We start from the raw sequence: 17,735 nt of genomic DNA on the forward strand, positions 1-17,735 counted from the left end.
CCTTGCCTCATGGCATACTAGTTGAGAACCATCTGTCTATGCATCATAAAGCGCTTCTTTTGTGATTGCTAATGTGTATGGAAGAAAAAAATACAAATTTCATATCATTTGTCATATTTTAGTTTCCATGAAGGTAAAAAGATTGAATATATATAACTGTACATCAGGTCATAGGTGCAAACCTTTATAAAGCAAAACATGTATTTACAAAGACAAACATATATATATATTATGTAAAAATAATAGTGTGATACTGATATGATGTTACTTTGTAAGGATCGTATACTGTGGTAAATGTATGGTTAAGGCTGGGAAAAGAACATGAAGTTTGGGAAAAGAACATGAAGACACAGTTTGGTCTTGTCTGGTCAAGGCAAATCTCATTATACTGTTTCCTTGGAAACATGTCACTTTGTGTGTATTTGATAATTTGTAATAATTTGTAATTTGATTGAAACTGTTATTCGACACAAGCAGTAGTTCAAGAGAGTTAGTTCAACATGGATTGTCAGAGCAGAGAGAGGAGAGTTCCCTTGATGGTTTGGTGCAGTGATGCAGAACTGTCTCCTGTCTGTCTGTCTCCATGGCTACTCAGAGATGACGCACGTCGTCACCTCCATGGCCTCCATGTTTCCCGTGGTCTCACCCTCCTGGATGTCCCCGGTCACGTCCAATTGGACGCTAGAGCCCGAGCCGTCGCCCGCGGCCTCCTCCGTCTCCCTCACCTCCTCCGTCTCCCCCACCGTCACACACTGGATCTCCCCGGCCAACAACGCCGCCTCCAGGTTCGGTGACGCGACCGTGACTGTCCCCGGACGGTCCGATGCGGTCAGCGCCACGGTCTCCGCCATCACGGTGTTCTGGGACCTGGTCTTGCGGCGGCCCGGCGTGGTGAGGGGCTCCTCTTTGGGGGCGCTCTTCATCCTCTTCACGACAGGCACCCGGGGCTTCTTGACGCTTGGGTCTTCCACATTGTCCTTCAGCACCTTCAGGAAGTTCCTCCACGGTGTCTCCTTGTCGTGAGTCTGAGGAGGACAGGCAAAAGGCCATGTGTTAAACTCGACCATACATTTAACATCGTACAGATTAATGCATTGTACAGATTTCTGCAGACTACATGATAGTTCTTACATTTTACATTTTAACTGGCTCAACTTTATTTGTGACCCTGCAAGGAAAAAGGAGTCGCTTTAATAAAATTGACAAAATTAAGTTATTGTGCTCACATGAACGACCATTAACTAAGATTTCCAACGATATGTATATCGAGGGTATTGCAAAAAGTATCGCTAAGATAACCGCACCCAAAGTTGGCATGGTTCTCCTGTATCGATACGCCAGAAAAGGAGAAAATCACCTTTTTAAGAAAATTGTCACGTGCAATACTGTGAGGACACAGCTATTATTAGCCTTACGGTAGCGTGTCTTTGAAGCGGATGACTGACTATGTCTAGTTTCATCAACCGAGTGAGTGTCTTTTTCTGCCTCCTAGTTAATACCTGGGACGGTCATAGGGTGTCACTATAGAATATAATTAATGAATTTCGGGGGAAGTAAGGGGAGAGGAAGTTCTGTGTACACAGATTGTGTATAGGGCTAGGTTAGGCTACTTTTAAAATGTGCTACGTCAATGGAAAACTTCTGGTTCGTAAAATGACGCCAGGTACGGTGTACATTTTAGGACATCCTCAGCTGTCAGACTCAGGTGTCAGACATCAGATGAAAAGGCATCAGGTCTCAGGAAAACCGCTGTCAAGTTTACGGAATTATACAGTCATGTCTCAGACATCAGATGAAAAGGAGTCAGGTCTCAGGAAAAGCAGTCAGACAAAAAGGTTTCAGATAAAAAGTTATCAGAATCAGGTTTCAGACATTAGATAGAATCAGGTTTCAGGAAAACCGCTGTCAGAAAAAAAATTGAAGATGTGTTGCTGGTATCAAATTCAAAATGAGCTTATATTTTTCATGAAATAGTATAATTCTCAGTCAGTCTCAGTTCAACATTTGATATATTGTCTATGTGCTATTGTTCAATGAAATATGGGTTTACACGATTTGCAGGTGATCACATTCAGTTTTCGTTTACATTTGACACAACTGTGATATAACGGAGTTGCCTTGTGGGCTAAGCGTGCGTGAGCCTCTCACCAGGGCGTGCCGACGCATGGTGGATTTGTCGGTGAAGGTGCGGTTGCAGAGTGTGCACATGTACGGCTTCTCTCCCGTGTGGATGCGCTGGTGCCTCTGGTACGCGCTTAGCTGTGTGAAATTCTTATCGCATACCGTGCATTGGTGTGGACGCTCGCCTGAAAACGGAAACACACACACACACAGGACCGGATACACACACACACACACATATCAATGAGTCATGAGGGCTAACTGAAGCAGTAAGGTTCTATAGTATCTTACCTACAGCGGGGAAAATAAATATTGAACACGTCAACATTTTTTTGAGTAAGTATACATTCTAGTGAGGCTATTTGCCTGAAATTTTCACCAGACATTAGTATTAACTTAGGTAATCCACACATATAAAAAAATCCAAACATTAATGTTCATAAGTAGAGTTATGAGTAAAAAAGTGGAATGCCACAGGAAAAAAGTATTGAACACGCCTACTGAAATGTCTTAAATACTTTGTGGAAAACCCTTTATTTGAAATGAGAGCTTCAAGGCATTTCCTCTATGACGAAACTAATCAGTCGCAGTATTCAGGTGTGATTTTGGCCCATTCTTTTAAACAGATAGTCTTTTAATATTGAAGATTCCAGGGGTCCCTCTTGTAAATCCTGATCTTTAGGTAACTTCCAAAACTGTTCAATTGGATTTAAGTCAGGGCTTGAATTTCCTTTCTCTGAAACCAATTGAGTGTTTCCTTTGCTGAATGCTTTGGATCATTGTCCTGCTGGAAGGTCTAGCCATGTCTCATCCTCATTGTTCTGGTGGATGGCAAGATTCTCCCAGAAAAAATGTCTCCATTCATCATCTGTATGAAGTCTGCCAGTACCATGAGATGAAAAACAGCCCCACACCGTGATGCCTCCACCTCCAAACCTCACTGTTGGTATGATATTTTTAGGGTGATGCACAGTGCCATTTCTCCTCCAAATATGGTGTGTAGTATGACATCCAAAGAGTTAAATTTTGCTCTCACCTGACCAGAATACATTCTCTTAGTATTTCATAGGCTTGTCCAAATGTTGTGTAGCAAACTTTCCATGAGCTTCAACATGTTTTTCTTCAGTAATAGTCATGTGGGGTGAGCACGCATAGAGGCCATGGCGGTGGAGTGCATTACCTATGATTTTCTCTGTAACAATTGAACCTGCTGCCTCCCAGTCTTTCTGGAGTGGTCCTTGGCTTTTAGGCTACACTTCTGACTATCCTTCTGACTTCCTGGTCAGAAATCTTGTGAGGAGATCCTGTGCATGGCCGATTGATGATGCAGTGATGTTCCTTCAACTTGCAGATAATGGCTCCAATACTGCTTACTGGATGATTCTGAAGTTTTGAAATGCATCTGTAACCAGTTCCATTGATATGTTTTGCAACAATAATGTTGCAAAGGTCTTGGAAGAGCTCTTTGCTTTTACCCATCATGACATGTTTCTTGTGTGACAACTTGGTAACGAAAAACCTTTTTATAGCTCATCAAAATGTACTAACCCAGCTTACATTAATTTGCACAGATAGGAGAGATAATTACTCTCTAACTATATATAGATTCCAGCTCGTTCCTTGCCATTCCTTGCCTTTGTGTACTGTTTTTTCTTAGTGTGTTCAATACTTTTTCCCTGTGCCATTACACTTTTTTACTCATAACTCTACTTAGGGACTTTAATGTTTGGATTTTTTAATATGGGTGGATTATCTAAGTTAATACTAATGTCTGTAGAAAATTTCATGCGAATAGCCTCTCTGGAAGTATACTTACTGAAAAAAATTTTGACGTGTTCAATACTTATTTTCTCCGCTGTATGTGTGTCACTTTTAATATGAAGCCAGAAGGTCAACAAATACATACACAATAGGTGACCACAGAAGGTCAGTTTATATAATCACACAACATGTGTTGAGTGTTGTGAACATCTTACCCAATGATTGTGTGTGTGTGTGTGTGTGTGTGTGTGTGTGTGTGTGTGTGTGTGTGTGTGTGTGTGTGTGTATGTGTGTGAGTAACAATACATAAACATCCATGAGTGATGTTTATGTGCAATGTGTGTACCGCCATAGGGAGCTCCTCTGGGCAAAGACCATCATGGTATGTGTGTGTGTGTGTGTGTGTGTGTGCGCGTATTGTGCATTACCTGTGTGTGTTTTCATGTGCTGGTGTAAGGAGTTCATCTGGGCGAAGGATCTATCACAGATCTCGCACTTGTGCGGTTTGTAGCCTGTGTGAAGCCTGGCGTGGTGCTTCAGGTACTCCTTAGAGGCAAAGCTCTTCCCACAGATCTCACACATAAAGGGCCTCTCACCTGTACACACAAACGCACAACACCCTGTCAAAGCCCAAATGGTTTCAACCAACACACTATCCTGTCACTGGCCAGATCAGACTCCACTATGCATGTGCTTACTGTAACTGCATATTAATAGTGCTTATGGTAATGAATGTGTGTGTATGTGTGTGTGTGTGTGTGTGTGTGTGTGTGTGTGTGTGTGTGTGTGTGTGTGTGGATATACCCAAGTAATAACATTTAGCATTAGCCAGTATGTGCTCTCCACATTCGGTTATTAAGTGATGATGCAATAATAGGCTAATACATTTTTTCTTTCAGAAAGGCTCGGTTTTCTCCATAGACAGTAAAATAAATTATTTATTTTCGGCTATTCAGTGCAGCCTTTAAGGAAATTGTCATCCTACAACTCACTTGTTGCCTGAACCTAATAAAATCCTATATAATCCGCTGAAGCCTGCATGTAACCCTTGATTGTATCATCTGGCTGCACAGCTACAGTAATTGCTCTGTTAAAGTTAACCGATTCTTTTTTACCCTCAATAAAACAGAGGTGATGGTGACAAGGTTTACAAGTTGCAAAAAACGTCTGGCTGCGCTAGTAAACAGTTTTTGACCAAAAGCTGTTGGGCCTGCGACGTCGGACTTAACAACCGAATCCCAGTGTGGGATTGGCCTCTCATACTACATAGCCATATATTGCTAAAACACTGCACTATATTTAAGTTATATTACTGTAAACCTACTGTATACTACTGTCTACACTGCACTATATATCCTGTCCTGTCTATGCACCACCTGTCTATACTTTGTATATCACATTGCACTTCTCTGCTATTTGCACTTCTGGTTAGACGCAAACTGCATTTCGTTGTCTTTGTACTTGTACTCTGCACAATGACAAAGTTGAATCTGATCTAATCTATTGTGGTAAGCCAGCATGTGTTACTGTGTGGAGGTGATGATACAACTTTTATCGCATGATACACAGTTCTGATGAGTGTTCTGATTTGATCATCATGTAAAGTTGACCACTGATGTCTATATAAAAAACGGTCACTCAATATCAACAGGAAAGTGTATGAACCATATGGCGATGAGTTTTGTGCACCTGCTGTGTCTCACGTTTGACAGAGGTGCCCTGAATGTCTTGAATTGAAAAAAGTTCAACTCTAAAAGCGGAAGTATTTTTAATTTATTTGCATTGTTTTAAGACAAGTCTCATGATTTACAAATGGCACACCGCCCCTTGTCTGGATGCACTTCAACTGTGGTGAAGCCAGCGTGTGTCACCATGTGCATAACTGTGTGGCAGCGCTTATGGCAAGACAGTATGCATTATGTAGAAGAACTTGTGGTATGCCAGTAAGCATTACATGTGCACTGCACCCATATAATACCGCATATGGGAAGCTCGCATGTGTTATATGTCTACCTGTAATGACTGCGTTACACGACTTGTGGCAAGCCAGTGTATGTTGTGTGTACCTGTGTGGCAGTGCTTGTGGCAAGCCAGTGTATGTTGTGTGTACCTGTGTGGCAGTGCTTGTGGCAAGCCAGTGTATGTTGTGTGTACCTGTGTGGCAGCGCTTGTGGCAAGCCAGTGTATGTTGTGTGTACCTGTGTGGCAGTGCTTTTGGCAAGCCAGTGTATGTTGTGTGTACCTGTGTGGCAGCGCTTGTGGTAAAGCAGCATGTGGTTCTGGGTGAATCTGGCATCACACTCGTCGCAGGCATAGGGCTTCTCTCCAGTGTGGATCCTGTCCAGGCACATCACAGACACAGCATGAGAGAAAAACGAACACCAACGTGAATAAATAACCTCTAGCTGTGTGAAGCACAGTCAATACCAATGACCGTGAAACAATGGACAGCCCATACACGGTCAATCGGGAAGCCACTGGAGGAAAAAAATGGTTAAGATTTAACCAAATCTGGTCAAACCAAGTTGGTCCTGGCCAATTTTTCTGTTTACTATACAAGCTATGATTCCAGACTGTGCAGACTCTGTCTCCAATTGTTGTGTGCAGTCCACAGCTTGTGTGTGTGTGTGCGTGTGTGTGTGTGTGTGTGTGTGCGTGGGCACACACCTCTTGTGCGTCTTGAGGGCGGAGCTCTGTGAGAACTTGGCGTTGCACTCGCCGCACTCGAAGGGCTTGTAGCCGGTGTGCGTGCGCTCGTGCAGCTTGAGGGCCGTGCGCGAGCTCAGCGCCTTGCCGCACGTGGGACACATGTGGCGCTGGCTGCCGCCCTCGTGCACCTGCTTCTGGTGCCGCCGCACATCCTTCCTGCGCTTGAACCCCTTGCCACAGGCGTCGCACAGGTAGCGACGCTCCTCGCTGTGCACGTGCTGCTCGTGGATCTTGAGATTGGTGCGGTTGGCGAAGACGTGCTGGCACGTGCCGCAGCGGTACGTCACCTCGGTCTGCTCGCCGTGGATCTTCGACAGGTGATTCAGGTAGCTCTTCTCGTACAGGAAGGACCGATTGCACGTCTCGCAGATATATTTTTCCCGCAAGACACCCGCCTTGTCCTTCTGAGAGTTGTCTCGGGGGGAAGCATTTGGAGGAGAGAAGGACCATGAGGACAATGACGAGGAGGAGGAGTCGCTGTCGTTGTCGCTGGTCGAAGACTGTCTGACCAACCTACCTTTTTCACTCTGTTCAATGTCCAGTAGGGCTGCTGTTAATTCTGTGCTCTCATTCCCAACCTGGGCAGTGTCGTCGTTCCCTAAAATGGCCAATAGGGCTGCTGTTAATTCTGTGCTCTCGGGCCCAACCTGGGCAGTGTCGTTCTGTTCAATGCCCAGTAGGGCTGCTGTTAATTCTGTACTCTCATTCCCAACCTGTTCAATGCCCAGTAGGGCTGCTGTTAATTCTGTACTCTCATTCCCAACCTGGGCAGTGTCCAGTAGGGCTGCTGTTAATTCTGTGCTCTCGGACCCAACCTGGGCAGTGTCCAGTATGGCTGCTGTTAATTCTGTGTTCTCGGACCCAACCTGGGCAGTGTCGCTTGACCCCTCGTTGGCTTTGGGTTTCCCTCTCCTGGGACGCTTGGCTTTAGGACTACTTGGAGACTTATTGCGGCTGGTGAGCCTGTTGCTCAGTCTCCTGCCTTGTGCCTCCTTGCCATTCTCCCCTACGTCCTTACTCTTCTCCCCTGCGTCCTTCCCTGCCTCCTTACTCTTCTTCCCTGTGTCAATCCCTGCGTCCTTACTCTTCTCCCCTGCATCCTTACTCTTCTTCCCTGCGTCCTTCCCTGCCTCCTTACTCTTCTTCCCTGCGTCCTTCCCTGCATCCTTACTCTTCTCCCCTGCGTCCTTACTCTTCTCCCCTGCGTCCTTACTCTTCTCCCCTGCGTCCTTACTCTTCTCCCCTGCGTCCTTACTCTTCTCCCCTGCGTCCTTACTCTTCTTCCCTGTGTCAATCCCTGCATCCTTACTCTTCTCCCCTGCATCCTTACTCTTCTTCCCTGCGTCCTTCCCTGCCTCCTTACTCTTCTTCCCTGCGTCCTTACTCTTCTTCCCTGCGTCCTTACTCTTCTTCCCTGCATCCTTACTCTCCTTACTCTTCTTCCCTGCGTCCTTACTCTTCTCCCCTGCATCCTTACTCTTCTTCCCTGCGTCCTTCCCTGCCTCCTTACTCTTCTTCCCTGCGTCCTTCCCTGCATCCTTACTCTTCTCCCCTGCGTCCTTACTCTTCTCCCCTGCGTCCTTACTCTTCTCCCCTGCGTCCTTACTCTTCTCCCCTGCGTCCTTACTCTTCTTCCCTGTGTCAATCCCTGCATCCTTACTCTTCTCCCCTGCATCCTTACTCTTCTTCCCTGCGTCCTTCCCTGCCTCCTTACTCTTCTTCCCTGCGTCCTTACTCTTCTTCCCTGCGTCCTTACTCTTCTTCCCTGCATCCTTACTCTCCTTACTCCTCTCCCCTGCATCCTTACTCTTTTTCCCAACGTCCTCATTGTTCTTTCTCCTCTTCTGTGGCGTCTTCTCCAGCCCTGTGGAGACCGGGGGATCTTTGCTCGATTTGCTCGTTGCTCGTTTGCTTTGGGTTGACTTTCTACCTTGAGCCATTGGAGAAGTCGTCTCATAAGGAGATTTTGGTTCAGTCAAGTCATCTGGGTGCAGTCTCTCTGTATCATTAGCCACTGTAAGGCCACTCACTGACTTGCACGCATCAACGAGGTCAACACACTCTAATAACTCCGCCATTTTAAAAATGTTGTGTATCATTGTGTTCTCCACCTCGATTTGACCTGTGTACACGTACTGCAGGAAAGCATCGAAAATGGCGGCGGGCACGTCACACAACAGCGCTTTTTGGACAGAATCCTCTGCCCCGAGGATGCTTTTAAAGTAGCCACTTGATGCGGCTAGCACCACTTGGTGGGCCTCAAACTCCCTCATATCACCCTTGTGGTCCACCTGTACAGTTATGTCACACAGGTGGCCCGAGTTTCTCAGCTGATGCATCTCCTCCAGGAGAGTCTGGTGGTGGGACAGAGATATGATCTGTACCTTCTCATGGCTCATGGTTCTGCCGCTCCTGTTGGTGAACAACAAAACAGGACATGACAACTTTGTCAATTGCGTTGTGACACTCATTGTATTACTCACATTGTAAATATTGGGTTACACTAGTAAAGTACCTCTACTGCCTACTATAATCTGTAAAGTGCTTGAAATTGTGCCTGAATATAATATAGGCTAATAGAATTGTATTGCCGGTTATATTGTTTGTGTGTCTATTGTAATGTTATGTTATGTTAGAGTGACACCAACGGTTGGAACCAAATTCCTTGTGTGATTTTTGTTTCCTTTAGTTTGGGGGTGAGTCTTCACAACTTCTTGTGCTGGAACGCAAATCTGCATGCCAACTGATTAATGTACGCTGAAGGCATGTGAATTGGTGAAGCTTGTCCTACCGTACTGTTAAGGTATTATGCTTATATATGCTTATTAACTTAGCTACGTCAACTAAACTAATCCCATTGGGTTTAATCGTCCTTTAAAACACAGAGAATGGACTATAGTGTAGAATGTTGTGTTGAGTTTAGAGGAAACCTTTGTAATGGTAACGTACCGAGTTGCCTTGAGCTATTTTGAAAGTGGGATCATCACCGACAGTGTTCATTGCAAGTCCATGATATCAGAATGCTTAGTCGTTATCTGACTTAGCAATGTACTTACGCTGAATGAATCGTATCAGGTTCATATCGAGGGTAACTGTCAAATTAGCAGGATTATCCACGTCTATGCAACATTCAGCATGTCTAGTTTCAGTACTAGCCTCTGTACAATATTTGCTCTGTTGGTAATTGTTTTGGATTTGCGAAAGCGACCCAGCTAGCTCATGTAAGCTAGACGACAAAGGTTAACATTAGCTTGATGGTTAACACAAATGCTATAACTCTTTCATTTCACCAATTATTTGATTGATCTCAAGTAAAACAACGAGCAGGCTAGGTGAGACGATGCATCAACTTTGCAGAACACTGTTAGGTCATATTCTTACCGTAAGCTCCGTAAAATGGCAGCCCTTTACAAATGCAGGAGACCGCGAGTCCGCGACGAAAGTATTTCCTGTAAAAATTGCACCCAGCGTTCCTTTCTCTTCCTAGTTTGCATCCATATTAGATTTGAGACTGTGCCGGTTGCGTTGTTAACGGGGTTCACGGTAGGCCTATCACATTTGACAAATAATGACTTACATTTGTTTGTGCACAGATGATTCTTTAATTCAGGCCCATAGCCAAGTGCAGTAATGGGTTTTTTTTTTAAGTGATAAAAAAGAGACGTTTGGCTTGTCATTTAAAAGTATCTTAGGCCTACATATCTCTTTGTTTTTTTGCAAATGGCGAGTAATAATTCACTAACTCTTTGAAAATAAAAGAATGTTCCTCAACAATCCAATATTCTAAAATGCCATGTTAAGTTAGATGGGGTCAGAGCAAAGGTATACCTACAACTCTACCTTTGTGGCTCTGGATGGGGTCAGATATTCTCTAGAATGCTTATTCTACAACATTCTAATTACAGTTTTGTTGGTATTTGCTGAGGGAAAGTGCATAAAACAACCCTCATTTTAACATATTTCCACCAACTGGATTTTCATGGACTTTTACTATGGTGTTTAGACCACCAATTGAAATATAAAAATGTGAAATTAAATTCTGTTGCAATTAGTTTTGGGTGAGACATGACTTTGCCTGGACTAAAAATGTTACAGTCATTAAAATCTAAGCTGTCACTCTGAAGGGCCCGTTATCATTTACTTCAGTGTCAAAGCTCTGATTGGCTATTAGGCTATTTTTTGTATTGCTTAAAGGAGAATTCCGGTGTGATATTGACCTAAAGTGTGTTAAAACATGATACCGAGTGTGAACGTATGTCTCATAGCTCTTCTTGGCTTGTCCCCTGCACTCAGAAATCTGGCGCTAGTTAGCCGATGCTACCAGTTTTTCGATGGGGGTGCCTCGGGCATCGGCCTAGCCATGCAAATAAATCACTGTTTTACACCATTTACGAGGCTCAAAGTAGCTACATACTTCATTGGTATAGACTTCCGAGGGCCTTGACATTTAAAACAAGACATTGAGAATTTTGAGCACTGGTAGTTCATTTACAAGACGATTTTTACAGACAGTACCTTAAGGAAGTTTACCGTTCGCCATCTTGAATTTAGTCACGATAAGTCGAGCGACAAGTACGAATGTACAGGTAGCCTATGATAAGGGATCAGATTCCAAAAGTAATTCAGTGGAAATGCATGGATTCCAGTTGCTTCCAGTAGCAGCAACTGCAATCCATGCATTTTTTCTCGGAATTACTGTTGGAATCTGATCCCTTATTATACCAATGAAGTATAGAGCTACTTTGAGCCCCTTTGTTTCCCGCTTTCTCAGACGCAAACTTCTCAAGGTCAGTACCAATTGTTGAGGGCTTATTGTGTGTGCGTGTGAGAGAGAGAATGTTATTAGTCCAGTGGACAGAAAGGTGAACCCGGAAATGTTGAGTACACCAAAGTTTTATGATGGAAATATATAGTATGGGTTCCCAGCATGCAGAAACTGCCGGATGCTAATTTGCATATGCTGGGCAATTTGTGTAATTGAGCTAATTAGCATAAATTAGCATAATCACCTATATTGATCATATTATAAGAGCTGCTTGGCCAAAATGGACCATGTTAGTATGTTTTTAGGGGTTACTGGAGATGCTGAGTCCATATCCGACATTTTCAAGATTCAAAATCACTATTTAAACTTGGTTTGGTCACATTTTTACTCTCATTAAGCTGATTTTGCTGAGTTTTTGGGGGCGATTTAGACGGATATTTGGAGGATAAAAATGTTCAGTGTTTAGGAATAATTTGGATTCTCAAGTTATTTCTGAATTCCACAATGATTTTGGAAATAGCTATTCACTGGCCCTCTGCTGTGACTCACAATTGAGTAACAAAGAGAAGAACTAGCCTCTACTACTCCTCACTGTCCTCATCCGTTGTCCTGTCGCCATCTTCTCCAGACTCTTCATCCCTGTCCTTCTGCTGTTTTTGCTGTGTATATATATTGCCACATGTAACATCACTGCCTTTGCAGAAACAATAATTAGTACAGGCCAGGCCTGCAGCTGCACAGCTGCACTTTCCAGATACATGTATACACAGTTTTAACCCAGCTTTGCAGTTACAGCTGATAACATCTAACAAATCAGGAGGAGTAACAGGACAGGACAGAATCAAGGGTGGGCAAGTTCCTCTCCTTTCTTCATACCTGTCTTCTAACTCCCTCCAAACACGGATATATCCACAGCCGGTGGATCAGGACGGTCTGCTGCTTTCCAAAGCAGCACCTGTAGATGGGCACGTTTTCCATGGAGGAGCAAGACCTCACCGCCAGGGATGAATTACTGCACGGGCCTACCGGGCCAGGCCCAGGGGCCCAAGGGGTCAGGGGACCCTGAAGCCCAAGCCTTTGCATGAAATCATTGCCTCAATATCAACACATCAGGATGTAGGCTATGAATCCGATTGAATTTAGTATTAGCCATCCCCAAAATGCACCAGAATACAGGAAATCACATCAAACAAATTAAAACATTTCTGAGGAAGGACCCCCAAACCCCCCTGACACATATGCGACAATTAATGGGGGGCCCTTAATACAGAGGCCTTCAGACCTTGAGCCCCTGCCCCCACCGGACAGCTTTAGGCTGGAGTTGGCGGTGGCCCTGGCTGCGGAGCAGAGCAGAGGTGGAGCGGCAAGGAGGTGGTGCCTTGAGGATGGACGGTTGGCGGAGCCTGTTCGAGTCGGCCTGTTCGCCGGTGCTCTTTAGAAAAATAAGGGGGGAAAAAAGTTTGTTGTGTGAAATCTGATGGCACGAGCCAGAGAGAAGGTCTAAGCCTTGGCGCGATCGTGGCGGTGTGGAGCGGCCGGAACAGCGGAGGACAGCTCTGCGACAAGGCAGCAGAGGAGGGACGCCAACGTCGGTAGCTGTAGCCTGATTGCGCAGCGTGGTCCGGCTGCGATGGAACTGGAGTCTGCTGCCCCGACTGGCTTGCGGTGGTGCACACTGCGAAAGTGCGACCTGAGGGCGTTCTCTGAAGGGAGCTGGGGACGAGAGGCAACAGACCAGGTGACTGCTAGCACGCCCCGCATTGGGCCGCTGGTGGTTGTGGTTCCCCAGGGTGAGTAGGGCTCTTGCGGTGTGTGCACCCCACCTGCTGTGTGGCAGTGCCAGAGACTAATTGCTGGACTGAATGTGGGAACGCCCGCGCCGAGGATGGCAATGGCTTGCTGGGGGAGCTGTGCAACGCCAGTGTGCTGGACTGTGCTTGAGATTCCCACGATGTTTCGCGCTGGGGATTCTGGGAGAACTAAATGATCATCTCAATACCAATGTTTCCCAAAAGGCTTGTCCCAAGGAGAACAGTATTACCTTAAACCAGTGGTCGCCAACCCGTCGATCGCGATCGACCAGTAGATCTTTAGGACTTGCCCAGTAGATCCCGAGAATAACAGGAGAATTAAAAACGGTCACCAAATTCCCACATGTTCGCCAACGTTTACAGGGCGTAGCCTACATTTCAGCGTGGGATAGGATAGCGCATGATTTATTCAAGACCTAGCCATCATAATGCGAGAAATTCCTGCATACATTTACAGTGCTGTCTGATAACATTAATCTAATAATGGAGCAGCGTGAATGCGGGACCGAACGAACCAACTTCTGACTTGAACCGAACGTACCAACTTCTGACTTGAACCGAACGTAACCCCATGCAGACACACACGCGCACAGCACCACTTTGCAGGTGCGCTCTCTCTCTCTCTCTCTCTGTCTCTCTCGCAACAGGACTTGTCACCGCTGAAGTCAAAACATGTTAGGTGCTTCTATATCAACTGCTAACTGACAGAAAATAAAAAACAATACAATGCCTGTATAAGGGGGTGGAAGATGTGATACTTTTGACCTGATACATTTGCCTAAATAAAAGACCTTAAATAGAAAAAAAAATATTTTGACGCTAGGTAGATCTTGCCTTTGTTCAGGGCGAGGTTAGGGATCTTGGGCTCAAAAAGGTTGGTGACCACTGCCTTAAAAGGAAAAAAAGGAAACTGAACAGTCCAATCAGTAGACTAGGATATAAGCTAGCCAACTATGCTACTTTGTTTACAATATTTCCAGGCTTCAACCAGACAGCTGAATGTGGTAGAGTGTTAATAGAAATAGTAGGCCTAAGCTATAGGCTAATCTGCATAAAGTGTGCTGTCATAAATATCAGACATTCAGTATTCTCTCTTTTTATATCAGGATATAAAATAATACAGATATATATTACATTGTAATCCTCTGGTATTCTAAGGTAGGCTATGTCTAGCCCCCCCCCCCCCCCCCCCCCCCTCCAAAAAAAGAAAAATCGAGGTTTGTATCAAACCATGGGTCAAAAATCGTGATACGAATCGAATTGTTAGGTTGGTGTATCGTTACAGCCCTATCCTCCAAAAATCTGTCTAAATTGTACCAAAAAACTCAGCAAAATCAGCTTAATGAGAGTAAAATGTGACCAAACCAAGTTTAAATAGTGATTTTGAATCTTGAAAATGTCACATATGGACTCAGATTCTCCAGTAACCCCTAAAAACATACTAACATTGTCCATTTTGGCCAAGCAGCTCTTATAATATGATCAATATGGGCTATTATGCTAATTTATGCTAATTCGCTCAATTACACAAATTGCCCAACATATGCAAATTAGCATCCGGCATTTTCTGCATGCTGGGAACCCATACTATATATTTCCATCATAAAGCTTTGGTGAACTCAACATTTCCGGGTCCACAATGGGGCTCTATGGGCTGTCCACCGGACTTGTAAGTGCGCATGTGAAGTGATCAGTGCTATTTTCTTGATGTGTATAGTGTTTGTCTGAATGAAGATCTTGAAGACTTCCTTGTCTGAATGGTGTGAAGGTCTGTTGCTAACTGTAATCTAATGTCTCCCATAGAAACTTTTGGACGCTCATGAGGAGCAGAACAGTGAAGCCTTCACAGAAGCCGTGAGTCTCTTTGTCTCTCAAATATCTTTAGCTATAATAGCCTAAATGCCCAGTCAAACGCCATGCATCATTAGCTTCAGTGGAAATTTGTAATACACAATTATACGATGTGTCGATGTGTCTGTATGCTCTTAGACTGTTTTGCATTTATTTAATGCAGATTCTACCTGTGTGTGTGCGTGTGTGTGTGTGTGTGCGTGTCTGTGTATGTGTGTGTGTGTGTCATGGTGGCAGTAGTGTGTGAGAGTTACCTGCAAATCTGTTGTAGACTTGAGTCTGCTTTTGTGTGTGTGTGCAGGTGAAAGAGTTTGACTGCAAAGCTGGGCCGGTAGTCAAAGCCACGCTAAACATCCACAGAGATTATAATTCCTAATTCCTAATGCCATTTACTTCCATTCTCTCAGTTACTTCCAAGCACCATCTCTATATTCCTCTCCCTTTCAGGTCCCAGTCAGTGCATTTCAATATGGACTTGGTCCAGATCTGATTCGGGGTTGGGTCATGACTGGAGTGGGCTCTGTGGCTCCTTACCGGCCACTGATGGATCGTTCAGGGATGATGAGCGCTGCATGACTTTACTTTTCTGTACAGTATTTCTCTCCAGAGCATGACGACAGGGTTTATACACTTAACTCTCATATCATTTACCCCCATAGTTTGTTTTTGTTTTGTTTTAAAGGTGTAATGTGCATTGTTTTAGTTGTTAAAATATAAATCTGGCTCTGTATATAGTTTTAAGCAAACACTAAAAATTTGTTGCCAATATCGTCATGCTTTCTCATGTGGCTTGATGCTTGCATGGTTTAGTGGCCAATTTGGGTGAACTAGCTCAGATTAAGTCACTTACCCACCAAGGTTTTTATTTGGATACATTTTAGGTCTAGAATCGTTTTTTGAAATTGACAACAAAAAACTACATATTGCACCTTAGCCATGTCATCTCATCTAAATTTTCCATAGTCTGTGAAAAAGAAAATCTGAAATAATTTAATAAGAAAGGAATGAAAAAGGGACAAACAATGACAAACCTGTAATTTCTTATTTCGGAAGCCAAGCGAGATTTCTGCACACACGTCTACACATCACACTCAGCAACCAACATGGTCATTCATACCACTCACTAAAGCACCAAAGAAAGAGTGAATCCCTCAGACTTGGTTCAGTGGTCATAAAACAGAGCAAAAAAGACGTCATTTTTAAATATTTTGCTTATTGATGCTAATATCATCTTTTGTACGGATCTCAGTATTACATTACATGACATGATTTGTTTCACCTTCTAAAAATGTTTCTACATCTATAAGGGTTATGCAAAAATAAAAAAAAACAACATACTTTTTCTTGAATCTGACAGAAGTCCCCATGGCTAAAGACTGAGACGTTTATGTGTATGTGCTTCCTGTGTCAGTGTGCTCTTGTGTATTAGTGTATTGTTGTTATATATGCACACTTCAGGGGGGTATTCCAAGTATGTGGTTTGGAGGCAAACCTGGGTAAGTTAACTCAGAGTAAGGGGTAAACCTCCTAATAGATATGCTGTATGGTTTCATTGTCCTTACAAAACAAGGCCATAGGGCTCTTGTTGTAGGTGGTTTACCACTTACTCTGAGTTAACTTACCCAGGTTTGCCTTTAAACCACGTACTTGGAATACCCCCCAGGGGCCTGTACTACGAAGGGAGCTTAACCTACCCAGATGTAACCCTGGGTTACTTTGTTAAACCGGGGTTGACAAAACCTGGTTATCTTTAGTGGTGTTAATCGGTAGGCTACTACGACGTTGATTATGAAGTTGATTTGTTGAGCCGGGGTTAACCTCATTGGACTATGTGCGCGTTCACATAAAAGGGGCGGGTTGCAGCGCAAATCACCACTTTCAGTGATGACACGTTCACCTTATTTTACAGATGAGGAATGCACAATTATTATGACACGTTATGAGGAATTAAAACCCACTCTACGACAAAATTCAAATACGTCGGCAGTGAACAAAGCAAGGCAAGGCTGTTGGCAACGTATTGCAGATCGGGTAGCCTAAATGCCTAAAAGTAAAGTTTTATGTCCACATGTTCTTCAAATACGGAGGATTAATAACTTGCGGAATGTATTTAATGAGTTTAAATAATTAAATTGCTTATTTATTTTGAGTTCATAGAAATGCCAACAGATGCAACACAATTTAGAAGTGGGCATATAGATTACAGTAATAAGGATAATTGAATGTTTAAGTAGCCCCATTGACTGATTTAGTGTATGCCTAATCCTGTGAACATTTCAGATGCAACACCATTGCCAAATGCACATGGCAGCAGGTGAAAATGAAACACAAACAAACACATTATTCAGAATAGTGGTTTATATAGTCATAGCTTGCATTAATATTTCTTAATTATGAAAACATGTAGCCTAGGCCTATGCTTATAGCCTTCACTTGGCCTCTGTTTTACAATTAACAAGAAAAAGGTGTCTTTGAACACTACTGTAAGGCACCAGAGTGTTTTACAGTAGCAGAGGAGTTGGCCATCGCAAATAATAGTGGAAGGCCGATTATGGAGGGGGTTGAGGGAGGCATTCGGTCGGATTCTGGTGCTGTGGAAATGTGTAGCCTTTATGTGCAGGGTACAGTAATATGACATTCAATTCAATACGTTTGTAAAAATGGTGATTTTAATTTATTAGGCCTACTATATGTCCGATTTATTCTTGCTCAGATGT

General features: G+C 43.8%; 1 protein-coding gene and 1 long non-coding RNA gene across 7 annotated transcripts in view; one reads left to right on the forward strand and one right to left on the reverse strand.

Annotated features, from left to right (window-relative positions):
* Positions 1 to 10,021, reverse strand: LOC143110482 (uncharacterized). 4 transcript variants are annotated; one of them, XM_076273392.1, is made up of 6 exons: positions 9,973 to 10,021; positions 6,550 to 9,003; positions 6,125 to 6,219; positions 4,311 to 4,478; positions 2,149 to 2,306; positions 4 to 1,025 (listed from the first exon to the last, which is right to left on the reverse strand). In XM_076273392.1, exons 2-6 carry the CDS (start codon positions 8,988 to 8,990, stop codon positions 588 to 590), a joined length of 3,300 nt encoding a protein of 1,099 aa, XP_076129507.1. In that variant the 5' UTR covers positions 8,991 to 9,003; positions 9,973 to 10,021; the 3' UTR covers positions 4 to 587. The 4 variants fall into 4 exon arrangements, with proteins under 4 accessions (XP_076129508.1, XP_076129507.1, XP_076129506.1 ...); XM_076273391.1 differs by lacking the exon at positions 9,973 to 10,021 and adding an exon at positions 9,648 to 9,955; XM_076273390.1 differs by lacking the exon at positions 9,973 to 10,021 and adding an exon at positions 9,541 to 9,955.
* Positions 9,317 to 17,735, forward strand: part of LOC143110485 (uncharacterized) — a 10,545-nt gene continuing 2,126 nt past the window's right edge. For 2 of the 3 annotated variants that reach the window (XR_012984168.1, XR_012984167.1), the window contains exons 1-2: positions 9,317 to 9,394; positions 14,971 to 15,021. This is a non-coding gene — a long non-coding RNA (uncharacterized LOC143110485). Of the gene's footprint in view, positions 9,395 to 14,970; positions 15,022 to 15,465; positions 16,541 to 17,735 lie in introns of those variants that run through there. The other variant, XR_012984169.1, reaches the window with a different exon arrangement.

This window comes from Alosa pseudoharengus, unplaced genomic scaffold (assembly GCF_046254945.1).
Source record: "Alosa pseudoharengus isolate Yale_2024_CS ecotype anadromous, Long Island Sound unplaced genomic scaffold, YU_APseudo_1.1 YU_APseudo_1.1_scf_7, whole genome shotgun sequence".
In the NCBI taxonomy this organism is placed as follows: Eukaryota; Metazoa; Chordata; class Actinopteri; order Clupeiformes; family Clupeidae; genus Alosa; species Alosa pseudoharengus.

Coding starts and splice junctions, on each gene's coding strand:
- LOC143110482 (XM_076273392.1), bottom strand. CDS start 8,990: ATGAGCCATGAGAAGGTACAGATCATATCTCTGTCCCACCACCAGACT. Junction 6,220..6,549: donor GCCCTCAAGACGCACAAGAG/GTGTGTGCCCAC, acceptor GTGCCTGGACAG/GATCCACACTGGAGAGAAGC. Junction 2,307..4,310: donor GCACATGAAAACACACACAG/GTAATGCACAAT, acceptor TTCCGTTTTCAG/GCGAGCGTCCACACCAATGC.